Source organism: Lygodium microphyllum, chromosome 17 (assembly GCF_053477565.2).
Source record: "Lygodium microphyllum isolate KBCC chromosome 17, Lygodium_microphyllum_v1.1.10, whole genome shotgun sequence".
NCBI classification, from domain to species: Eukaryota; Viridiplantae; Streptophyta; class Polypodiopsida; order Schizaeales; family Lygodiaceae; genus Lygodium; species Lygodium microphyllum.
Window position 1 is genome coordinate 4,627,543 of NC_141151.1, and position 19,174 is coordinate 4,646,716.

Below are 19,174 nucleotides of genomic sequence, written 5' to 3' on the forward strand. Positions count from 1 at the left end.
TGAGCAAAAGGTCGTCTACATATAGACACAAAATCAGCATGGATCCCCCCTCTTTATGTACATAAAGGGTAGACTCAGATGGGCTGTTTACAAACCCCTGACTAAGCAAGAAGGCATCTATCTTTGCGTACCAAGCTCGTGGAGCTTGTTTCAAACCATATAGAGCTTTTTTCAGCTTGCATACTAAATTTTCTGAGCCTTCAACTGCAAAACCAATGGGCTGCTGTACATACACTTCTTCCTGAAGTTCCCCATGTAAGAATGCAGTCTTTATATCCAGCTGATGCACTTTCCAACCAAAATGTGCAGCCAAGGCAATCATAGACCGAATGGTCGTCATACGGGAGGTAGGAGCAAAGGTCTCCTCATAGTCAATGCCCTTTTTCTGTGCGTAGCCTTTAGCTACCAGCCGTGCCTTGTACTTATCTATGGATCCATCTGCATTCCTTTTCAATTTGTAGACCCATGTCGTACCAATGGCACGCTTGCCAACTGGCAAAGACACCAAATCCCAAGTATGATTTTTATGAATAGAATCCAATTCAGCTTGCATGGCTGCCATCCAATGCACACTATGTCGTGCATCCTCAAAACATTCAGGCTCCTCATTATCATGAGTACATGCTGCCATAACAAACTCCATGGAATGTGCTGAATCATGCAGTCGAGTTTGCCTTAGAGTACGACCAGCCAAGGGTGTTTCCAAATGACTATCTCTCATAGTCTGCGTGTACCATCTAGGCACCTGTCTTGCTTCCTGACTGTGTACAAGTTCCTGCTGAATTTCAGTTTCAGCAATGTGCTGATTTACTGCATGTTCCATAGGAGCAGCTGGCTGAACATTAGGTTCATTTGCTGAAGTACCAGCTGAATCACCAAATGTGATGGGCAGCAGCCCTTCAAAGACATCACGGGCAGCCTGATATGTATCAAAACCAGCCAAGGATAATTCTGATTTTTCATCAAATACAACATCCCTGCTGACAAAAACCTTCTTGGTCACGGGATCATAGAGTCTGTAGCCTTTGCTTTCGCTGCTATATCCCATAAAGATGCATTTTACAGCCTTGTTGTCCAACTTCTTTCGAAGTACCTGTGGAATATGGGCATATGCAAGACACCCAAAAGTATGGAAGTGGCCAACAGAAGGTTTGCGGCTGTGCCAAGCCTCAAAAGGTGTGACTGTTTTCAAGGCCTTGGTAGGGCATCTGTTCAAAATGTGGCAAGCGCACATGACGGCTTCCATCCAAAAACTATGAGGCAAACTCTTTGCCTTCAGCATACATCTGGCCATCTCCATGAGTGACCGATTTTTCCTCTCTGCTACCCCATTCTGCTGTGGAGTATATGCAGTAGTGTACTGATGGATAATGCCCTTCTGCTGCAAATAAGAATTCAGCATAGAGGACATGTATTCCCCCCCTCGGTCCAAACGGAGAGTCTTAATCTTGCAACCAGACTGAGTTTCCACAAGTGCACTGAAAGCCAAAAATGCATCATACACTTCTGACTTCTTTTTCAAGCAGTAGACCTAGCACAAACGTGTAAAGTCATCAATAAATGTTACAAAATAGTAACAACCACCCAATGACTGTGTCTGCATGGGCCCACAAACATCCGAATGCACAAGCTGCAATCTGGCTGTTGCTCTAAAAGCAACATCACGGGGAAAAGAGAAACGATGCATTTTCCCCAAAATGCAACCCTCGCATAAATGCTCAGGAGGTCTCTCCAAGAGAGGTAATCCATCCAACATCTGAGTACGCTGTAATAGCATCAAGCTGCCATAGTTTACATGCCCCAAACGAGCATGCCATAACTCTGCCTCTAACATAGCAGGAGTAAGAGTGGATGTCAAATATGCAGACTGATCTACCGAAAGAGCATCCAACTCATATAACCCATGACACAGAGAACCTGTCAAGACCAATGTCATGTGTTCCTTGTCACGGACCATGCAACGGTCATCATCAAAGGTGACTTGCAAACCACAACGTGCCATAGAAGAAATGGAAAGCAGATTCTTCTTAATGCCAGGCACATACAAAGCATCCTGTAGGCGGAGAATAGAGCCATCAATGGCTGTAAGCTGAATCTCCCCAATACCACGAACAGGGTATGATGCATTATTAGCACACTGAACAGACTTCCCAACGGGAGGTGCACCAAGAGAAGCAAACAAATCTCTACGAGATGTGATATGCCGTGAAGCACCACTGTCAAAGAACCAAGTGTCAGCATCTTCTGTAGAGCTAAATGCTCTATCAGCCCAAGAGACATCATAACTGCAAGTGTAAAAACAATAGTCCCTGTCTGCAACAAAGGACGCGGACTCACTAGCAGTGGAAGGAGCTGCAGAAACAGACATCCCTGACTCCTTCTTCTTCTCTTTGGCGATGCGCTTCCTGCACTCAGTGATGTAGTGGCCAAGCTTCTTGCAGTAATGGCATTTTCCTTTCTTGGCTTGCGTGCCCCCCTGTTTCTGACTTGTCTGTGAAGTGTTACTACTACCAGAACTCTGCGAAGCATTTTTCCCTTGGCTGTTTTTACCCTTCTGCGTTGACATAAAAGCCTGCTCAGAGGCTATACCATCCACACCACTGTTCCGTCTAGTTTGTTCTTCCTCTAGAAGCAAACTGACAAGCTGAATGAAAGTGATGGGCTCTTTCGAAATCCTCATAGTGAGGTTCAAGGCAGTATGAAAAGCCAAGTAAGAGGGAGCCAGTGAATTCAATGTCGTAGAAATCAGCTGCGCATCTGAGTAGTACTCATCCACATTCATGAGTTGCTCCCGCAAGTCCTGAATTTTGTTGAGATGATCCTGCATAGAATCACCCTCATTCATCTTTAGAGTCTCTAGCTCTTTCTTCAAGAAAGAGATGCGAGTCTCATTCTTTCCTGCAAACATCTGCTCCAATATCAACCAAGCTTCTTGTGAAGAAGCTGCTGAACGAATATGAGGAATGATAGAACGCTGAACTGCCAATGCAATCAGCGACATAGCCTGTGCATCCCGTGTATCCCAAGTTTTCTGAGCTGCAGTTCTTGGGGGAAGTGGCTGAGCGGGGTGAGGTGGAGGGGGCTGAGGTTGCCCTCTTGCACGTCCTCCTGGAGGAGGAGTAGCGGGAGCCACAACTCCCGGTCGTGCTTCCTCTCCACTGACATAATCCCACAAATTTTTTGCCACTAATACATTCTTCATCATGAAAGACCAAAGGGAATAATTGTTCCCATCCAATCGGTCTTCCTTGGACACATAGGTGAATACATCTCCTCCCTGATTTGCCATTATTTCCCAAAAGGCAATAGAGCAATGTCAATGCAGTACGGGCTGGAAATCTGCAAATTTCCAGAAATTGCAGCAAACACAAGTCTGCAATTAATGTGCAAAGGGTACTCTGTCACAAAAAAACTGTCCCTGATGCACACTTCCCAAGGTGCAATTAGTGCTCAGCAGCACTAAAACATCAAAAGCCCCAAAATTTTCTGCCCAAAATTTCTGTCACAAATGTCTGTTACAAAAGCCCCAAAATGTGCATTCAATGTGTCACAGACAGACACAGCACGTTTCCCAATGTGCAAACAGTGCAGTGCAACACTGTTATGAATAAATCCCCAAAATTTTGCCAAAATCTCTGTCAAAAACAGTCGGTCTGTGACTGTATCAGCAGTTTAAATGCATCTGTCCTCCAAATACACAAAAGCCCCAAAATTTTCTGACCATTCAGTCAGAAGTTTGCATGAAATTTACTTTTCCAGTAAATCTGTGCCAACTGCGTGTGAACCGCCGCTTCCAGAATTTTATTCTGGGCTGGAATGACAATAATTTTGAAAATTTTACCTGGGCGTGCAGAGCAGACTGGCGTGTGGTCAAAACGGTGGTCTGGCGGGCGTCGTTTGACGAAGTGGGCAGGACGTTGACTGGCAGGCCAATGTAGAAGGCAGCGACGTGGACAGGGCAGGCGACGTGGACAGGGCAGGCGACGGGCTGCTGACGTGGAGTTTAAAAACGGCGACAGGCGGGCTGTTGTCAGACTTGCGGGCTGCACGTGACGTTGACGGGCGGGCGCAGGTCAGTCGCGTGTGACGGGTGGACTGACGGTGGTCTGACGGACACGCTGGGCAGGTGGCGCTGGGGGCGTCTGCAACCAGCGCGCTGGGCAGAGAAGGCTGCGCCTGGACTGAAGACGTCTGCAGATTTGGACGACTGTTGACGGGCAGGACTGAGCTGCAAGTGACGTGGCTGCTGACGAAGGTACAGGCTGCACGTGCTGTACCAGACAGGTACTGACGAGCTGTCAGTGCTGACGCAAGTCCTCGGGAACCGAATAGAGCTGCTGACCAGCTCTGATACCAAATGTCAGATGGGAGAGGATCGAGGTGCAGCTGAAGTGCAGTAGACAGTGTGAGAGTGAGAGACAGAGTTGAGCACGACACCCAATGCAATAGTACTGAATAGAGTAAACTGAAAGTACAAATGATAACCCTTATACCTTAGAGTTATAAGGGGCTGTTCACACCCGAACACAGTAAGTGCCCGTAAGTGTGCACCACAAGCACATACAAAATAGTACACATAATCTGGGGGAAAAAACCTCTCCTACCGAGAGTAAAAAGTGCCCCAGTGTCCTAGTGATCACCCGCACACTCCCATATGAGCGTAGGCGTAAGTAAGGCGTGTGAGATACCCAACATCTGCGTAGTATACAACTACATGGTTGCGGCTGAACCGCATGTACATCATGCATGATGATGATTTTCTTCTTGAGATGCTGGAAATGAAAGTGTTGCAGCAATATGCCTTGTCGGACCATTTTCCTCTACAGCTTGAGATGCTTGCACAACCCATTGCACCTTTTAAGCAATTTCTGGATCGCCTCCCTTTGCGTTTCAGCTCGTCTTATTTGAAGCATTCAATCTTTCGGGGCTATATGCAGCAATTGATTGATAGATTCTTATTGGACTTCTCCTCTGAGGGCAATGCTTCTTTTGAATGATTGCTCTCTAATGTGCAACGGGTTGTTTGGCAGTATGGGATCCATCATGCCTCTCTTTGTCGGCGGCGTCGACAAGCAGCAAAGGATTTACTGGCTTTGGTTCGTTCTCTACTGGTGGAGACTCCAGATGATGTATTTCTGCTACCACTGGCTATGCGTTTGGCTGATCTTATTAAAGAGTTTCAGTTAAAATCTTATCAGCAGGCCAAATTGTAAACTTTGACTAAGAATTCGCAAGATAGTGCTTGTCAGACTCATAAGTTCTTTCGAGCTCTATATGCATCTCCTGCTCGAGAAAATATGACTAGAATAGAAGATCCAGAAGGTCAAATGATCATTGATCCTCAGACTATTGTGGATATGTGTAGGAATTATTTTCTAGACCTTCTTGGTTCTGCTCCTTCACCTTCTGACCAAGTTACTCATGCACGCTCAGTTTTCTATGATTTGGTCCGCAATCAAGTTCCACATGACATGCAAACTACTTTGGAGACAGATATTTGTGAGGCGGAGGTTATGGATGTTTTGTTACACTTGCCCAAGGATAAAAGTCCCGGTTGGGATGGTCTCACCAATGAATTCTTCGAGGTTTTTGCTACCCAATGGGTGAAACCATTGATGGCTATGTTTCAACAAGTTTGGGAAACGGGGTTCATGCCTTCCTCATGGAAAGAAGGTCTTATCAAACTGGTTCCAAAAGTTCCTTCGCCGTCAATGTTGAAACATTGGTGACCAATTTCATTAATGGGTTCGATACATAAAATCTTTTCCAAAGTGATGGCGAATTGGCTCCATAAGCATCTTCCTGCCATTGTGCATCCTCTTCAATATGGCTTCATTAAGGGCCGAAACATTCTGCATAATATCTTAAATGTGCAAATGGCTATTGACTATGCAAGGCACTCTAATCAGGAGGTGGTATTGATTCAATTGGACCTGGAAAAGGCTTTTGATTATTTAGACTGGTCTTTCATTGCAGAACTTATGTCTACTATGGGCTTTGGTACTTGGATGCCTCGTTTGATCTACGCCATTAGTACTGCGGCTTCTTCGTGAGTTATGCTAAATGGTGGTGTTACCGAGCCATTTGTCCTTGCACGGTCTGTGAGACAGGGTAGCCCTTTGACTCCTCTCTTCTTTGCCCTTGCAACTCATCCGATTCTTTCAATGTTATCTCATATGGCAGCTTCTACTCAGTTGGCTGGATTGTCCCTTTCTTTTGGACAACACTTCATTAGTCAATCCTTGGCTGATGATAGCTTTATGATTTTGCGTGCAGACAAGGATAATCTTCGCAAAGCATTAGATGTTTGGACTCTCTTTGGTCATGCTTCTGGTCTTCATATCAATGCTTTGAAATCAGCCATTCTCAGTTGCACGGAGTCAGATTTACAGTCATTGGAGTGGCAGGGAATGGTTGTGCCCCGTGGTTTCATTGTCAGGCATCTTGGGTACCCTTTGGGTGTTGATATTCAGCCAAAGCAACTACTAGAGTGGATCTCACAGAAACTAGTAGCTAAGTTTCTATATTGGAAATCACAGGCTTAGCTCTTCCATGTTCGCCTCAAAGTGGCTCAGACAATTATGTTGCCAATGCTCACATATTTCTTGCCATTGCTGCCTTGGACTACTACTACATTGAATGCTCTTACTCAGTACATTCCTTTCATGTTATGGAAGAAGGACTCTTTGCATGCAAGCATTTCATGGATTTCTTGGTCGCATGCATGTACCTGCAAATGCATGGGTGATGGGGCTATTGGGGATGCCGAAACTCCTATGCTGGCACTTCGTTGGTCTCTTTTTCGTGCCATGTGCTTGGATCATCACCCATGGGTCTTTATAGCCCGTTATTTTCTTGAGGATCACGGGCTTCTGTTTGGTAATACCCAAATTCCGAGCTCCTGGTGGCATGTTCTTAATGCAGACTCGGTTTTCTAGTCCTTCTTCATCCCTGCTTGCTCATTTGGTATGCTCCTGGAAATTGGTTCTCCAGAAGGCTCAGTGGCATCCAGCGGAGGACCGCTTAGATACTAACTCTTTTTAACTGGAATTGCTGGCAGCCTCGCGATTACTTTTTTGGGAAGGCAAACATGAGCTCAAACCAAAATTTAACCGCATGGCACGTTTGGGCTTGACTTGAGTTGCAGATGCCACTCTTGCCAGTCGCAATGTGTTGATATCATTTCGTACAGCCAGGAGGCTTTTCAGGATCCCTCGTGGATACCATGATTTATGGGAATAGCTTTTGCTGGTGCTCCAGAGCAGACAACCCTTTCCTGCCCTTGCTTTGGATCGTCCCTGGCAAGATTGGGACCTTGCAGGTCGGTTGAATTTGGAAAAGGCCTCAGCTAACCAGACGTATCATCTTCTGATTAAAGATTATCAATGGCTGGTTACTAAAGCTAATACTGTATGGGGATTGCGTAAATCTCAGTCATGGTGGAAGGAAACTGTGATGGAGGGCTGGTTGAATAAGACACCTTTCAAATGCAAGGCCTTTCTTTGGAGGGTGATGATTGGTGGTCTTCCTCTTGCTTCAGCCCTTTCCAAGCGTTGAATCTCCAACGGCAATTGTTTCTTTTGCACCACCAGTGTGGAATCGGCCCGTCATCGATTTATTTCTTGCCCTCTCGCTAAGAGAATCTGGTCATTCTTGTCAGCGGTGTGGCGAGCGGTGGTTGGTTTCTCGCTAAGCCCTTTTGATTGGGTTTTTGTACAGCCCAAATACCCCACACCGGCACAGTCGCATATGAAGATCTTGTTTCATTTTCTTAGATACTGGGGCTGTTAGCACAATTGGACCATTCGGAACGCTTTTCTTTTTGAATCAGCTTCTAATGTTCAGGGACATATTGCGAGGCTTAAAGGCCTCTTGCATTGGCAGATAGATCTCATTCGGCACTTTGACTTACTCCCTTAGGAGGACTTACTTCCTTGGCATATGGCAATTTCCTCTGCGTCTTTGCCATGACTTTTGTAACTCTTTTGTTGTTGTTTAGTACTTTATAAATATAACATCCATTACGAAAAAAAGAGAGAGAGAGAGATCTATAGGCCTGGGGCTGGCATGGAATTGTGATCTCAAAGGGAAATATCACCAAATACTTGGGATACCCTATTGGTGTGGAGGTAGCACCCCGGGCCTTATTGGATTGGATGGGCTCCCGGATTCATGATAGGTTCATGTACTGGAAATCTCAAGGTTGGCCTTTACATGTCAGACTGAAAGTTGCTCAAAGTATTATGATATCATTCTTTTTGCCTTTGCTTCTTGGACTAAGAAGTCCCTTTTGGAACTTGTTCAGTCTATTAGGTTCATGTTGTGGAAAAAGAAGGGAAACAGTTTGGGACAGGTCTGGATTTCGTGGTAGCATGTGACTACGCCTAAACAAATGGGTGGAGCATCTTTGCTAGATGTTAATTTGCATATAAAAGCTTTGAGGTTGGCCCTTTTGTAGGTGTTATGTGTACAGAGTCATCCTTGGTCAGACATTGAAAAAAATTTTCATTGAAAAGACTGGCATCTCCCATGGTAACACAATCATTCGTGCCTCCTGGTGGCATGTGCTTAATTCCTCGAGGCCTCTTAAGATCACAATGTCTTTTCTCCTTTCTCATTTGATTGCATCTTATGTTTTTCAGTTTGGCGCCCTCTTGAGATTCATAAGGACGCGAATTCACTGCAAGGAGAAGTCTTGGTATCCTGCACATTGTTAGATTGGCTGGACAAAGATTTGCACAAACTCAAGTTTAATCGGATAGCTCGTTTGGGGTTGCAAACAATCTTGGGCGGTGTTATTCCTGGGCAGTCCCGGCTATACTCTTTTCGGCGTATTCGTCAACACTTTCGGGTACCCCGAGGATATGGTGATATCTGGTCATCCATATAGGTTAAACTTCAAAGGTTCTCTCCGTTACCAGTACTATGGCCTTTGTATCCATGACGTGATTGGAAGTTTGTGATACCAGATGACTTTGAGAAGAGGTTTGCTAACCAGATTTACCATCAGATGGTGGAGGCCAAGAGATGGGTCACTACAAAGGTGAATAAATTATGGCATATTAGGGATGGCAAAAAGAAGTGGCAGGAAAGATTCCTTCAGCTATGGAAGTCCAAGGTTCCCTTTTAGGGGAAAGACTTCTTGTGGAGATTGCTGATTGGTGGCCTTCCAACTGGAGAGGTGTTGCGTGCTCGGAAGATTTCTGCTGGACGTTGTGTATTCTGCACTACATGTGATGAAACATTGCTTCATCTTTTTGCCTCTTGTCTAGTTGCGCGATAGATTTGGTGTTTTATTTCCCACGTGTGGCTCTCGGCTACTCAGCTACGCATAACAACTTGTTCTTGGATTATGGGAAAGCTTCCCTCAATGCCTTCTTTGCATTCTGATTATTCCTCCTTGTTCTAGTTCCTAAGAGGGACTGCCCTGTGGCATATTTGGCGTACTCGGAATGCCATTATTTTTGATTCAGTCTCGGGCATCCTTGTTCATGTGGGCCGTATTCAATGTTTGGTGTTATGGCAGATTTCTTCTATGATATCAGCTTACCTCATTCTTCTTGACATTGCTGCCCCCTACCTGGCTCCTGGTGGCTCATTAGTTCCCTCTATCCATTGCTTCAATTCTTGCCATAATGAAGGGCTTTGCGAACGTTCCTTGCCGTTCCCAAGGCCATTCCCTACCGTTCCCTATTCGGAACGGCTGTTCGAGGCCTATTGACCAAAAATTGACGTTTCTTCTAGTTTTTTATTTTTGCTTGTGTCACATTCCTACCACATGTTCACCCATCTCCATTGCCTAATGTGCACACACTAATCTCTCTCTCTCTCTCTCTCTCTCTCTCTCTCTCTCTCTTTTTCGTAAAGGTATTTGAATTAAGTAAACATTTTACATCAGACCATCAAGTCGGCTTATAACTCTCTCTCTCTGGAAAATATATACATCAGACCATCCGGTTAGGATTCTCACTAAATCTCTTACATTCTGTTACATCAGACCATCAGGTCCTCCAAGAAAGTGACGAAAGACTATCAGGACTTTAACACAAGAAGAAAATCGCACTGCAATGGGGCATCCCTATCTCATTGACCTTTGGATATTGAATCTGGCACCCCTAGTCCCACCAATGAGGACCTAGCTATGAGCTGATGGATATAGAGCTGATACACCTTTGATCCACTGCTTTGGGAAACCCATCCTCAACATGGTGCCCTCTAGAAACTCCCAATCAACTTTGTCATAAGACTTCTTGAAAATGCGAAGCAAAACAATGAGATTTTTCCCCCTAGATCATGCAAGAGCTGTGGATTCCTAGAAGGTGAAAATCTTGTCAAGGATGCTATGCTCTTGAACAAAACCAGGTGAATGAGGTCAGGCATCAAGAGAGAGTCTAAAGCTGATCATTTTGGCTAGGATTTTATGCGTTGTTGTGAGTGAAATGATTGGTCTCTAGTGGGTGATCTCCAATCTATCTCTCCTGACCTTTGGGATAAGCTGAACCAATCCCTCTAACATCCTTTCCAGCATATCTCCAAATGCCATGATCTCCTAAATTGCTCCTGAAAGTCCTGTTGATCACCTCCCAATAGCCCACGAAGAAAGCCTTGTATCCCCTAGGCACTTCCCTGATGGTAGTGCAAGCAAGGCCTTGGCAATCTCCTCCTCTAAGAACGGGGCCATCAAATGTATCCTCATGCTCTCTGTGACCACTCTCTTGGTACTCTGCTATACAATCTCTCTATCCCTCTCCAATCTTGGAGGCCTCGTCGTCATGCCCAACAAAGCAGTGTAAAAATGTTTGGCCACCTAACCAACCTCCTATAGCCCTTGGATAAGGGATCCATCTGCTCTTCTAAGTCTGTTAACACACTATCTAGAGTGTCCACGACCCATGGTGTGAAAGAATTCTTTGTTCACCATATCTCTTGCCTATGTCTAGAAAGAGGCCCTTGCTTGGTACTCTGATCTGGCCTCCTTCATAGCATGTATTTCTGCTTTGGCTGTATATATCCTCTTTGCCACCCACCTACATCCTGGTTGTCTTTCCTCCTTTTGAAGTGCTGCCAATGGGGCTCTAGCAGCTCTCTCTTGTTCTAGAGGCCTTCTTGCTCCTAGCCTTCTCCTTAAGAAAGCAGCTCACCTCCTGCAAACTCTCATCCAAGTCTCTAGCTGTCCTGGCCACTGAAAATGACTGGGCCTTTCAAATCCTGGTAATATCCTCCCTCAATTCCTCCTCATAATTCAAGTGTAAAGGAATTCTGATGCTGGTAGCAGTTCTTGTGGCTCCCTCTGTAAGAACCAACTGTACCGGTGCATAAAGCGGTTCGTGCAGCAGCAATACCAACTAGACCCCCTTGTCACAAGCCCAATCATCTATATAAAATCTGTCCAACAGGGAGAAGGTCCTAGCACCAGCTGTCCTATCTCTTCGGAGAATTGCAAAGAACCTGTAAATCTGCGAAACTCTACCATGAACCAAGGGTCCTGTCCTCTGATATGGAAGATAAAATCCTCCCAAGCTGCCTGCTCTTCTCCTCAGATAGTGTCTATGCATTTGCCCCTTCTATCCTCCAAGGCCTTGACCATATTCAAATCCCCACCTACAATCCCGTGGCCAACATGAGGTAGAGCATAGTTTTTATCTAATGTGTATGATTGAGTTTGCAGACATCTGAAAAACATATGATACCAGGAGTATGAAATGTTATTTTAGACGTGACCAACTTTTGGGGGGAGAAAAACCGGCAGGTAAAAGCAAAAAAACATGACGATTTAAGCCAAAAGGCTGTCACCTGGTAGGGAGCACAACAAAACATCGTGATTTCAGCCAGAAAGGTATCACCTCACTGTCGCCTACATTCTCTCTGCCCCAGATCGTGGAGAAACAGCTTCTTGGACTGCCCACGTGGTCTGCTCATCAGCCTTCAGTCTTGACAGGACTGCTTCAAAGTTAAACACTGAACAATATGCTTTTTCTTCATGTTTTGTCCCTCTCTCTCACTTTCACATGTGCTGTAGCCTGTAATTGCTTTTGTCTGTCTGAAATTTCTGATTGCCCTATTTTGAGCCTTAGTCGTGCAGAGCTGAATAGTGTGATCAGGGCAGATATCACTAAAGTGGAGATAGAAAGGACTTGGTCCAAGCCCCCTTTCCCATTAGGCACAAAAACGACACAATACCAAAGTCACTTCTTGCAGCTTTCTCATGACGGTTTCATAGTGAGGCCTAGATACATGGGTGCTCAACTGTCCCACAGACTCCGAGTTGCTATTGGTCAGATCCGCACCTCATCGCATCAGCTGATGATTGAGACAAGTCGATGGAGCCATATTGCAGCCAATGAGAGGATGTGCTAGCTTTGTGGATGGGGGTTAGAGACGGAGGAGCACTACATTTGTAGATGTACTGTATACTATGATATCTGAGGCCGCTATCATTGCCTCTTTAAGGAGGGCTTTGGACCACTAAGACGAGTGATGGACTATGAGGACCAAAGATGTTTGGGCCTTTTCTTGCTGGAGCTCCAACGACGCAGAGCATTATTGTTACAGGATAGGAGGCAACCCCACCATCATCCACCCCTCCAAAGAGCAGTTACAGACTACTTTAGTGTAGCTGAACCCCCAGCCATGACCACCCAAGACACTACATCTCCTACTGATAGGTGTTGTGGGGATACATCATTTGGAGGCATCACAATTGATAGAGCTACAACGCTCCACAGAACACTACGCCCTAGAGTACCTACTCGGCAACATAGGCGTGCCCCTATGTGCCACATTCGCATCACAATTGCTCGTTACAGAGGCAGATTGGTGTGGTGACTCAGTCGGAGGTAGCTTGCAGAGTCTTGGTGGATTCCATAGACTCCGGGGGAGATACCCTACACTCTTGACCTTTTTAAACTTAGTTTTTTTTTTTTCCAACTTTTTCAATTTCCATACATCTCATTCCAATATACCATGTAAACTTACACATAAATTTTATCTCTTGTTATCTGATGAGAGATGATGATACCAGTTATATTGGTTATGGTCTCATAGGTCACTCTGGCCTTTTAGAGACGTTAATAGATTCTCTCTCTCTCTCTCTCTCTCTCTCTCTCTCTCTCACACACACACACACACACACACACACATCTGAGACTTGAATGGCTGATTACTGCAGCCTGCAAATTTCTTGAGTAAAAGTCTGAAATTTCAGTCATTAACAGCTAGTAAACTCTCAAATTATTCAGAAATACTATTTTCCCCTTTAGTATTCGTCTTTCAATCTCTGAAATGTCTTGTTCAAAGTCTGAAATATCTGAAATTTTCAGAAATTTCAGACATTAATAGGTTGAGATAGCAGTCGAATGCTTTTGCCCTTTAATATTGGGTTGAGAATCTTTGAAATTTCTTGTTAGAAGTCCAAAATATCTGAAATTTTAGACATTAACAAGTTGAGATAGCCATTGAACTCGTTTTCCCTTTGGTATTGGCTTAAAAATCTATAAAATTTTCGATTTTACAACTGAAATTGACATTTCAGCAAGACTTAAAAGTTATTATGTCGTCATCTAATGAAGCTTCATCCCCATTCTTATGATTCAAACTGATACAAATGGGAAGATAGAAAAAAGCGGAGTGGGAATTTGTAAAAGTTGTCAAACCATGTGGAAGGGGGCAACTTACTTGCAAATGCAAGTGGTGTTAGCATACTTGGGATGGAGGCCCATCTCGCATAAGAGCACATTTTCTTGGGCTTAAAGGTTTTGGTGTAGATAAATGCTCAGAGCCACCTTCACATGTGAAAGAGACATGTCGACAATTGCATTTAGAAGTAGGATTTGTTAATCTAATCTTTTTGTAGCTATTGATGAGTCTATGGCTAATTTGGGAGAGACTTCACATGGGGAGGCAAGCATTGCATGTGTAAATGCCCCTAATGTTTCAGCTATAGGTGCAAGTGGTTCCGCTTCTTATAGTGTTCAGCCATCAAGCTCCAAGAAGCAAAAAGTGGGCAAATCACAAGGAGCTTTGGAGAAGTCTTCGAATATGCAAGTAAGGCGCAATGCTGATGTTACCCTTCGCAGGTTTTTTTTTCATGTTGAAGACATTCCTCATTAGAAAGTGAGGAGTCCATATTTTTTAGACATGGTGAAAGCAATAGGGGAAGTCCATTATTAATGTTATGGTATCTTCCATACATGGTTGTGTGTTCATGAAGGCAGTAGACACAAGTGGACACTATAAGTCACGAGAGTACATCTATGAGATTTTAAAAGATGTAATCTTGGATGTTGGGCCGGAAAATGTAATGCAAGTGTGTATGGATAATGTAGCAAATTGTGTGCAAGCTAGACAATTGATAGTGGCACAATGGCCTAACATTTTCTATACTAGGTGTGCTTGTCATTGCTTGGATCTCCTTTTTGAGGATATTGATTAATTATCTTGAGTTGCTTCTGTATTGGCTGATGCCACAAAAATTGTCACTTTCATAACACGGAAACATACAACCTTGGCTTTATATCGCAAATGCAACACAAAGGAGCTAGTAAAGCCATCTCAAACCAGGTTTGCTTACATGTTTATCATGTTGGCAAACTTACTGATGAAAGATGCTATAATGGTCTACGACATATGGTTGTGAGTGAAGATTGGACTAGGAATAGAGTTTGTCGCACTGATAAAGCAATGCAAGTGGCTAATATCATTTTAGGGTTCACTTTTTGGTAGGATGCAAGGATTATTTTGAAGATATGTGCACCTATATTAAATGTTCTTCGCCTTGCAGATAGGAAAGGTGAAAGAATGGGGCTTGTGTATGAGTTGATAGATCGTATGATTGAGATGATACAGGCCATTAAGGGTGTGGATGCTCATAAATTGCAGTAGGTTAAGGAACTTTGTATCGATAGATAGGATTTGTTGTACTCAGTTTTACATGCAACTTCTTTTGTTTTGCATCCAATATGGAGATCAAAGAATCCAGATGGTGATCGTGAAGTGCATGAAGGTTGGATGAATGTGATTGAGAGGTACACTCTTCATGATGTAGCAAAGCAGGATGTTGTATGTGATGAATTGGATATGTATAAGTCAGAGGCAGGTGGATATGCACACCCTCTTGCAAGGGATGTGGCAAGGATGAACCAAGGGGTGAAGTGGTGGAAAACATTTGGGGCTTGCACACCTCATTTGCAACAATTGGAAATTAAGGTGCTTTCTCAAGGTACTTATGCATCTCCTTGTGAAAGGAATTGGAGTACCTTCTCTTTGATACATACGAAGAGAAGCAACAAGTTACTTCCAAAGCATACGGAGAAACTTGTTTATATCCACACAAACCTTCACCCTATCTCTAAGATCAAAGAAAGAGGACGGGATAAAAATGAGGTTACTTTGGAAATGCTAAATAAGAAAAAGAATGATGATAGGATTCTTGCAAGAAGAAGAGTCGATAATGCCAATGTTACAATAAGCAATGCTTCTCTTGTTGATCAGGGAGAGGATGACCATGATGATGATGATGATGAGGAAGATGAGGAGGAGGAGAATGATAAGGATGAGGACATTGATGACGAGGGTGCATCTTGCCCATGATTGTCATGTGTATTCTTTTTTCCATATAGTTTGCTTCAGCCTTCTACTATAGTTTAGAATCTACACTACTATTATGCCATGATGTGCTTCAGTTGTGTCTTGGCTCAAATGACTTGAAATCAAATCTGAAATCTTTTTGGCTGATCAATGTTGTGAACCTGTAAGTTGTGTCTTCAATCTTAATTATTCATTGGCGTATTGGGAGATTGCAATATCTATTTTGTAGAATCTAAAGTTGTTGAAACAGTGAAATTTTAGTTTTTATTCAGCATGTTAGCTTAATACTAGGTTATATACATTTTTATTGTTTTTAAATATGAAAACTAGGGCTATGTATGATTCAGCCTGAAGGCCTGAATCATACTCCAATCATACTTTCATACCCATCTGTGTATGACGTATGATTGCTGTACGAAAAAACTATGAGGTAGAGACTAAGTGTAGTCCAAAAAGTGCTCTTCCTATGGCTATTAGGGGGTCCATATGACCAGCAAGTCTATTAATGCCTCCTCCACTCTCACAGATACCCAGAGTGCTCTCCCTACTATAAGGATGGCCCAATGCTGTACTGCATGAAGCCAATGCTCACCAACACAAAGGCATACTCCTGCTTGTATTGAACACATTATTTGTCAGAAGGTTCAATGCAAAAGATGCATCTTGGAACCCTTATGGGCGTGAGGCTTGCAATTTAGAAGCTTGTCAATTTCAACCATTTAATTGACGGGCTGTTGGTTAGAAAATTAAGACAAAAATTTGCCCTTACATGTAGGATAGATTTGCGCAATCAATTATCATGGCTTATGTGCACTTTTACATGTCTCTTCTGAAATTGACCAAAGACATATTAATGTAATCATGCCCCTGCCAATGGAATTTTTGTGGAACTTGAATACAAATCAGAAAGCTCTGAGATTGGTAAAGTAGACTAGATTTGCATCTTGAAGCTGCATAGAATTCTCAATGTGTTGAATAGTCATTTTCATGTGCTAGCAACCAAGGCCACAAAACCTGATGTTTTCTTTGAGCTAATACAGCCATGGACAATCTGCCATGTGTGTCAGACAATACAGAGACATAGAGATTGGATTGTGGACTATTGGTTTCTCATTCTGCAGTCTATTGCAAACCTAGGGCTGTGTACGATTGTAGGTCTCAAGCATACATAAACCACCACCCACAATCACACCCCCCTGCTCGTGCCCAAAGAAAAACACCACCCCACCCACCCACACCCCAAAACTCCCCCCAGGGTCCCCTACATACATCATACATTGTGTCACATTCAAGAGATGTTTCAAAGGACAACAAACAAGTGCAGAGAAAATTGCAAGCTTAGAAAACCATGGCTTACTAAGATGTGGCATGCAAACAATGAAAAATACTGATATCTGTTTGCTGTGTCAGATCACATTCAAGAGTCATTGAAGAGCATAATCTACAAATGAAAGATAAATTGAACTCACAGGATTAGTTGGGTGTGACAAATAAACATTGGGAAATACTGGAAATTGTTTATAGGATAAAAGGTCTCCTTCAAGTTTTGCAATCACCGTGTGGTCATCATTGACTGCAATAAGATTTGTTGGGCTCAATTCCAATCGTGTCTACACAATTGCAACAAAGACTTTAATTTAGCATGTAAAATCCACTATACATCAAAACTATCTTGTTTCAAAATCAATTTTATGAATGATAAGCCTGTATGCGTGGCATGTGCATGCGTGCCTGCATGGGAGTGCCCCGTGTGGAGTGTGCTTAGTTATTGATGTTGAGCCATGAGTGAAATAGTTGATTCAAGGGAACTTTGTTGAGGTGCCTTTTTTGAGCCAATAAGGTTTTATGAGGTTATAATATAAAAGAGCACATACTGCCATAATCCTTGATGTAATACGGCAATCTCATTCATTAAGCATGAATCACATGCTGATCATCTTTGAAAGGAGAAGTAAATGCACACTATGTTTCTGAGGGTTGAAACTTGGCAGACCCATTAAGAAAATTTCATGCAGCTGAAACCACAAGTGACTCACGACTAGACTGAAAACAGCCAAACTCTTCCATTCAACAAAATCCCACAAGAATGGGAGATTTATGGGACCAACATAGTAAGAGAAATGCATTCAATGGATGTTCATTAGCAAATGGAGGATGACTTTGAGAAGGAAGTAGGGTACAAGCCTGAACCCATGCAAGGTTCAATTAACCTTGATACACCCATGCGAATAACTCTAAAAGGCATGACAAATATTGCACATGGAACATGTTGAGTTATGCCAGACCCAGTCAAAGCAATCATTGGCCTCTTCTTGATTTCAGCTAGCAAACACTGGGGGATCCGACCAACTGTGTCTCTTCACATCTGACTCTGGTAATTGCCAAATTGTTGCAGTCTATGGCTGCTGTACTCATTCACTGATCAAAAGATTAGCATGTTGTACTTGCATTGTGCTGAATAATGCTAGGTGATACTGAAATTCTCTAATATGACTGAATGCCCTTTCAAGAATAGAATAAATAATACACCTACCAAGACAAGATTCCATCCCATGATACCTCTCATTAGTTGCACTCATTTTTGACCCACCTAGTCTTCTCTTACCCTACGTTATTTCTTTTCATTTGATAGGTAAATGCTCTTTTGTGTTTCATTCATGATTCATTCAGTCAGACATATGTGAATGATAGCATGTGCATTAACTGCTTGATTTCTATTTAGTTAGGATTCTACAGACTTTTCCTATTGAGGAGTATGCTCAGCTTCAATGCATCGCCACACTTGGTCCTCCGATTGAGGGCCATATTTCACCCCAAACAATGTAAGTGTTACGAACTGTACTCTCCGTAGCCCCATCCTTTGGTGAAATCATAGGAGAAGAGCTCTCGCCTATCGCACCACCGACCTGCCATCGCGCCCACTGCTGACCCCCCATTCCTCCTACCTGGCCGTTGCACCGCGGACCTGCCATCGCACCCCACAGCCCCTCCCGTTCTTCCCACCTGCTCCTCCATGCGGCGCGCTGTGCCTCTCCCTCTCACTAGTTCTCCGCCCATAGCGCTGCCTCCCCTGTGCTCCCCCCCCACGCCTAGTCACCTCCTGCGCCCTGCTACTTCACCCCGCCTGGTAACCCTGCCTTGGTACCTCTCCCTCGCTCTGGCACCTCCCCCCGGCCTGGTCACCCCCACGCCCTAGATCGCAGAGGAGGTTGCAAAGGTCGTAGCTGAGTCAAGCAGTATCTTTCAAGAGGCAGCTCTACTCGTGCCTTGGAGTCCTTAATATCTATGCCCCTACGGAGGTTAGGGCATGCAACAGGTTCTAGGTGGAGATTGTAGATGGACTCCCAGAGGTGGACTCTTGGATCGTTAGAGGAGACTTCAACAACCTAGAGGCCTTGGAGAACCAGTAGGGCAGAGGCACAAACTACCAGGGCATGGCTGGGGAGGAGCAGGAGGCATGGGAGGTCTTCTACTGGCAGTAGGAGCACCGGATGCCTGCAGAGACCTTGCCTTCCACAAAAGGGAGAGGTCGGGATATAGGTGGCTAGGTGGAGTCTTGCTGCTAGAGTGGTTGGAAAGGTTTTATGTG

General features: G+C 43.9%; 2 protein-coding genes across 3 annotated transcripts in view; one reads left to right on the forward strand and one right to left on the reverse strand.

The window, feature by feature from the left end:
- The window catches only part of LOC148021525 (protein HAPLESS 2-B-like), a 309,826-nt gene that overhangs the window by 87,084 nt on the left and 203,568 nt on the right, over positions 1-19,174 (reverse strand). For both annotated transcript variants that reach the window (XM_087696627.1, XM_087696629.1), the window contains exon 8: positions 17,055-17,195. In XM_087696627.1, the coding sequence (XP_087552753.1) occupies positions 17,055-17,195 (141 nt within the window). The remainder of the gene's footprint in view (positions 1-17,054; positions 17,196-19,174) is intronic.
- Positions 13,604-15,588, forward strand: LOC148021526 (uncharacterized). The gene has a single exon (XM_087698055.1). The coding sequence runs from the start codon at positions 15,007-15,009 to the stop codon at positions 15,586-15,588; it is 582 nt and encodes a 193-aa protein (XP_087554181.1). The 5' UTR covers positions 13,604-15,006.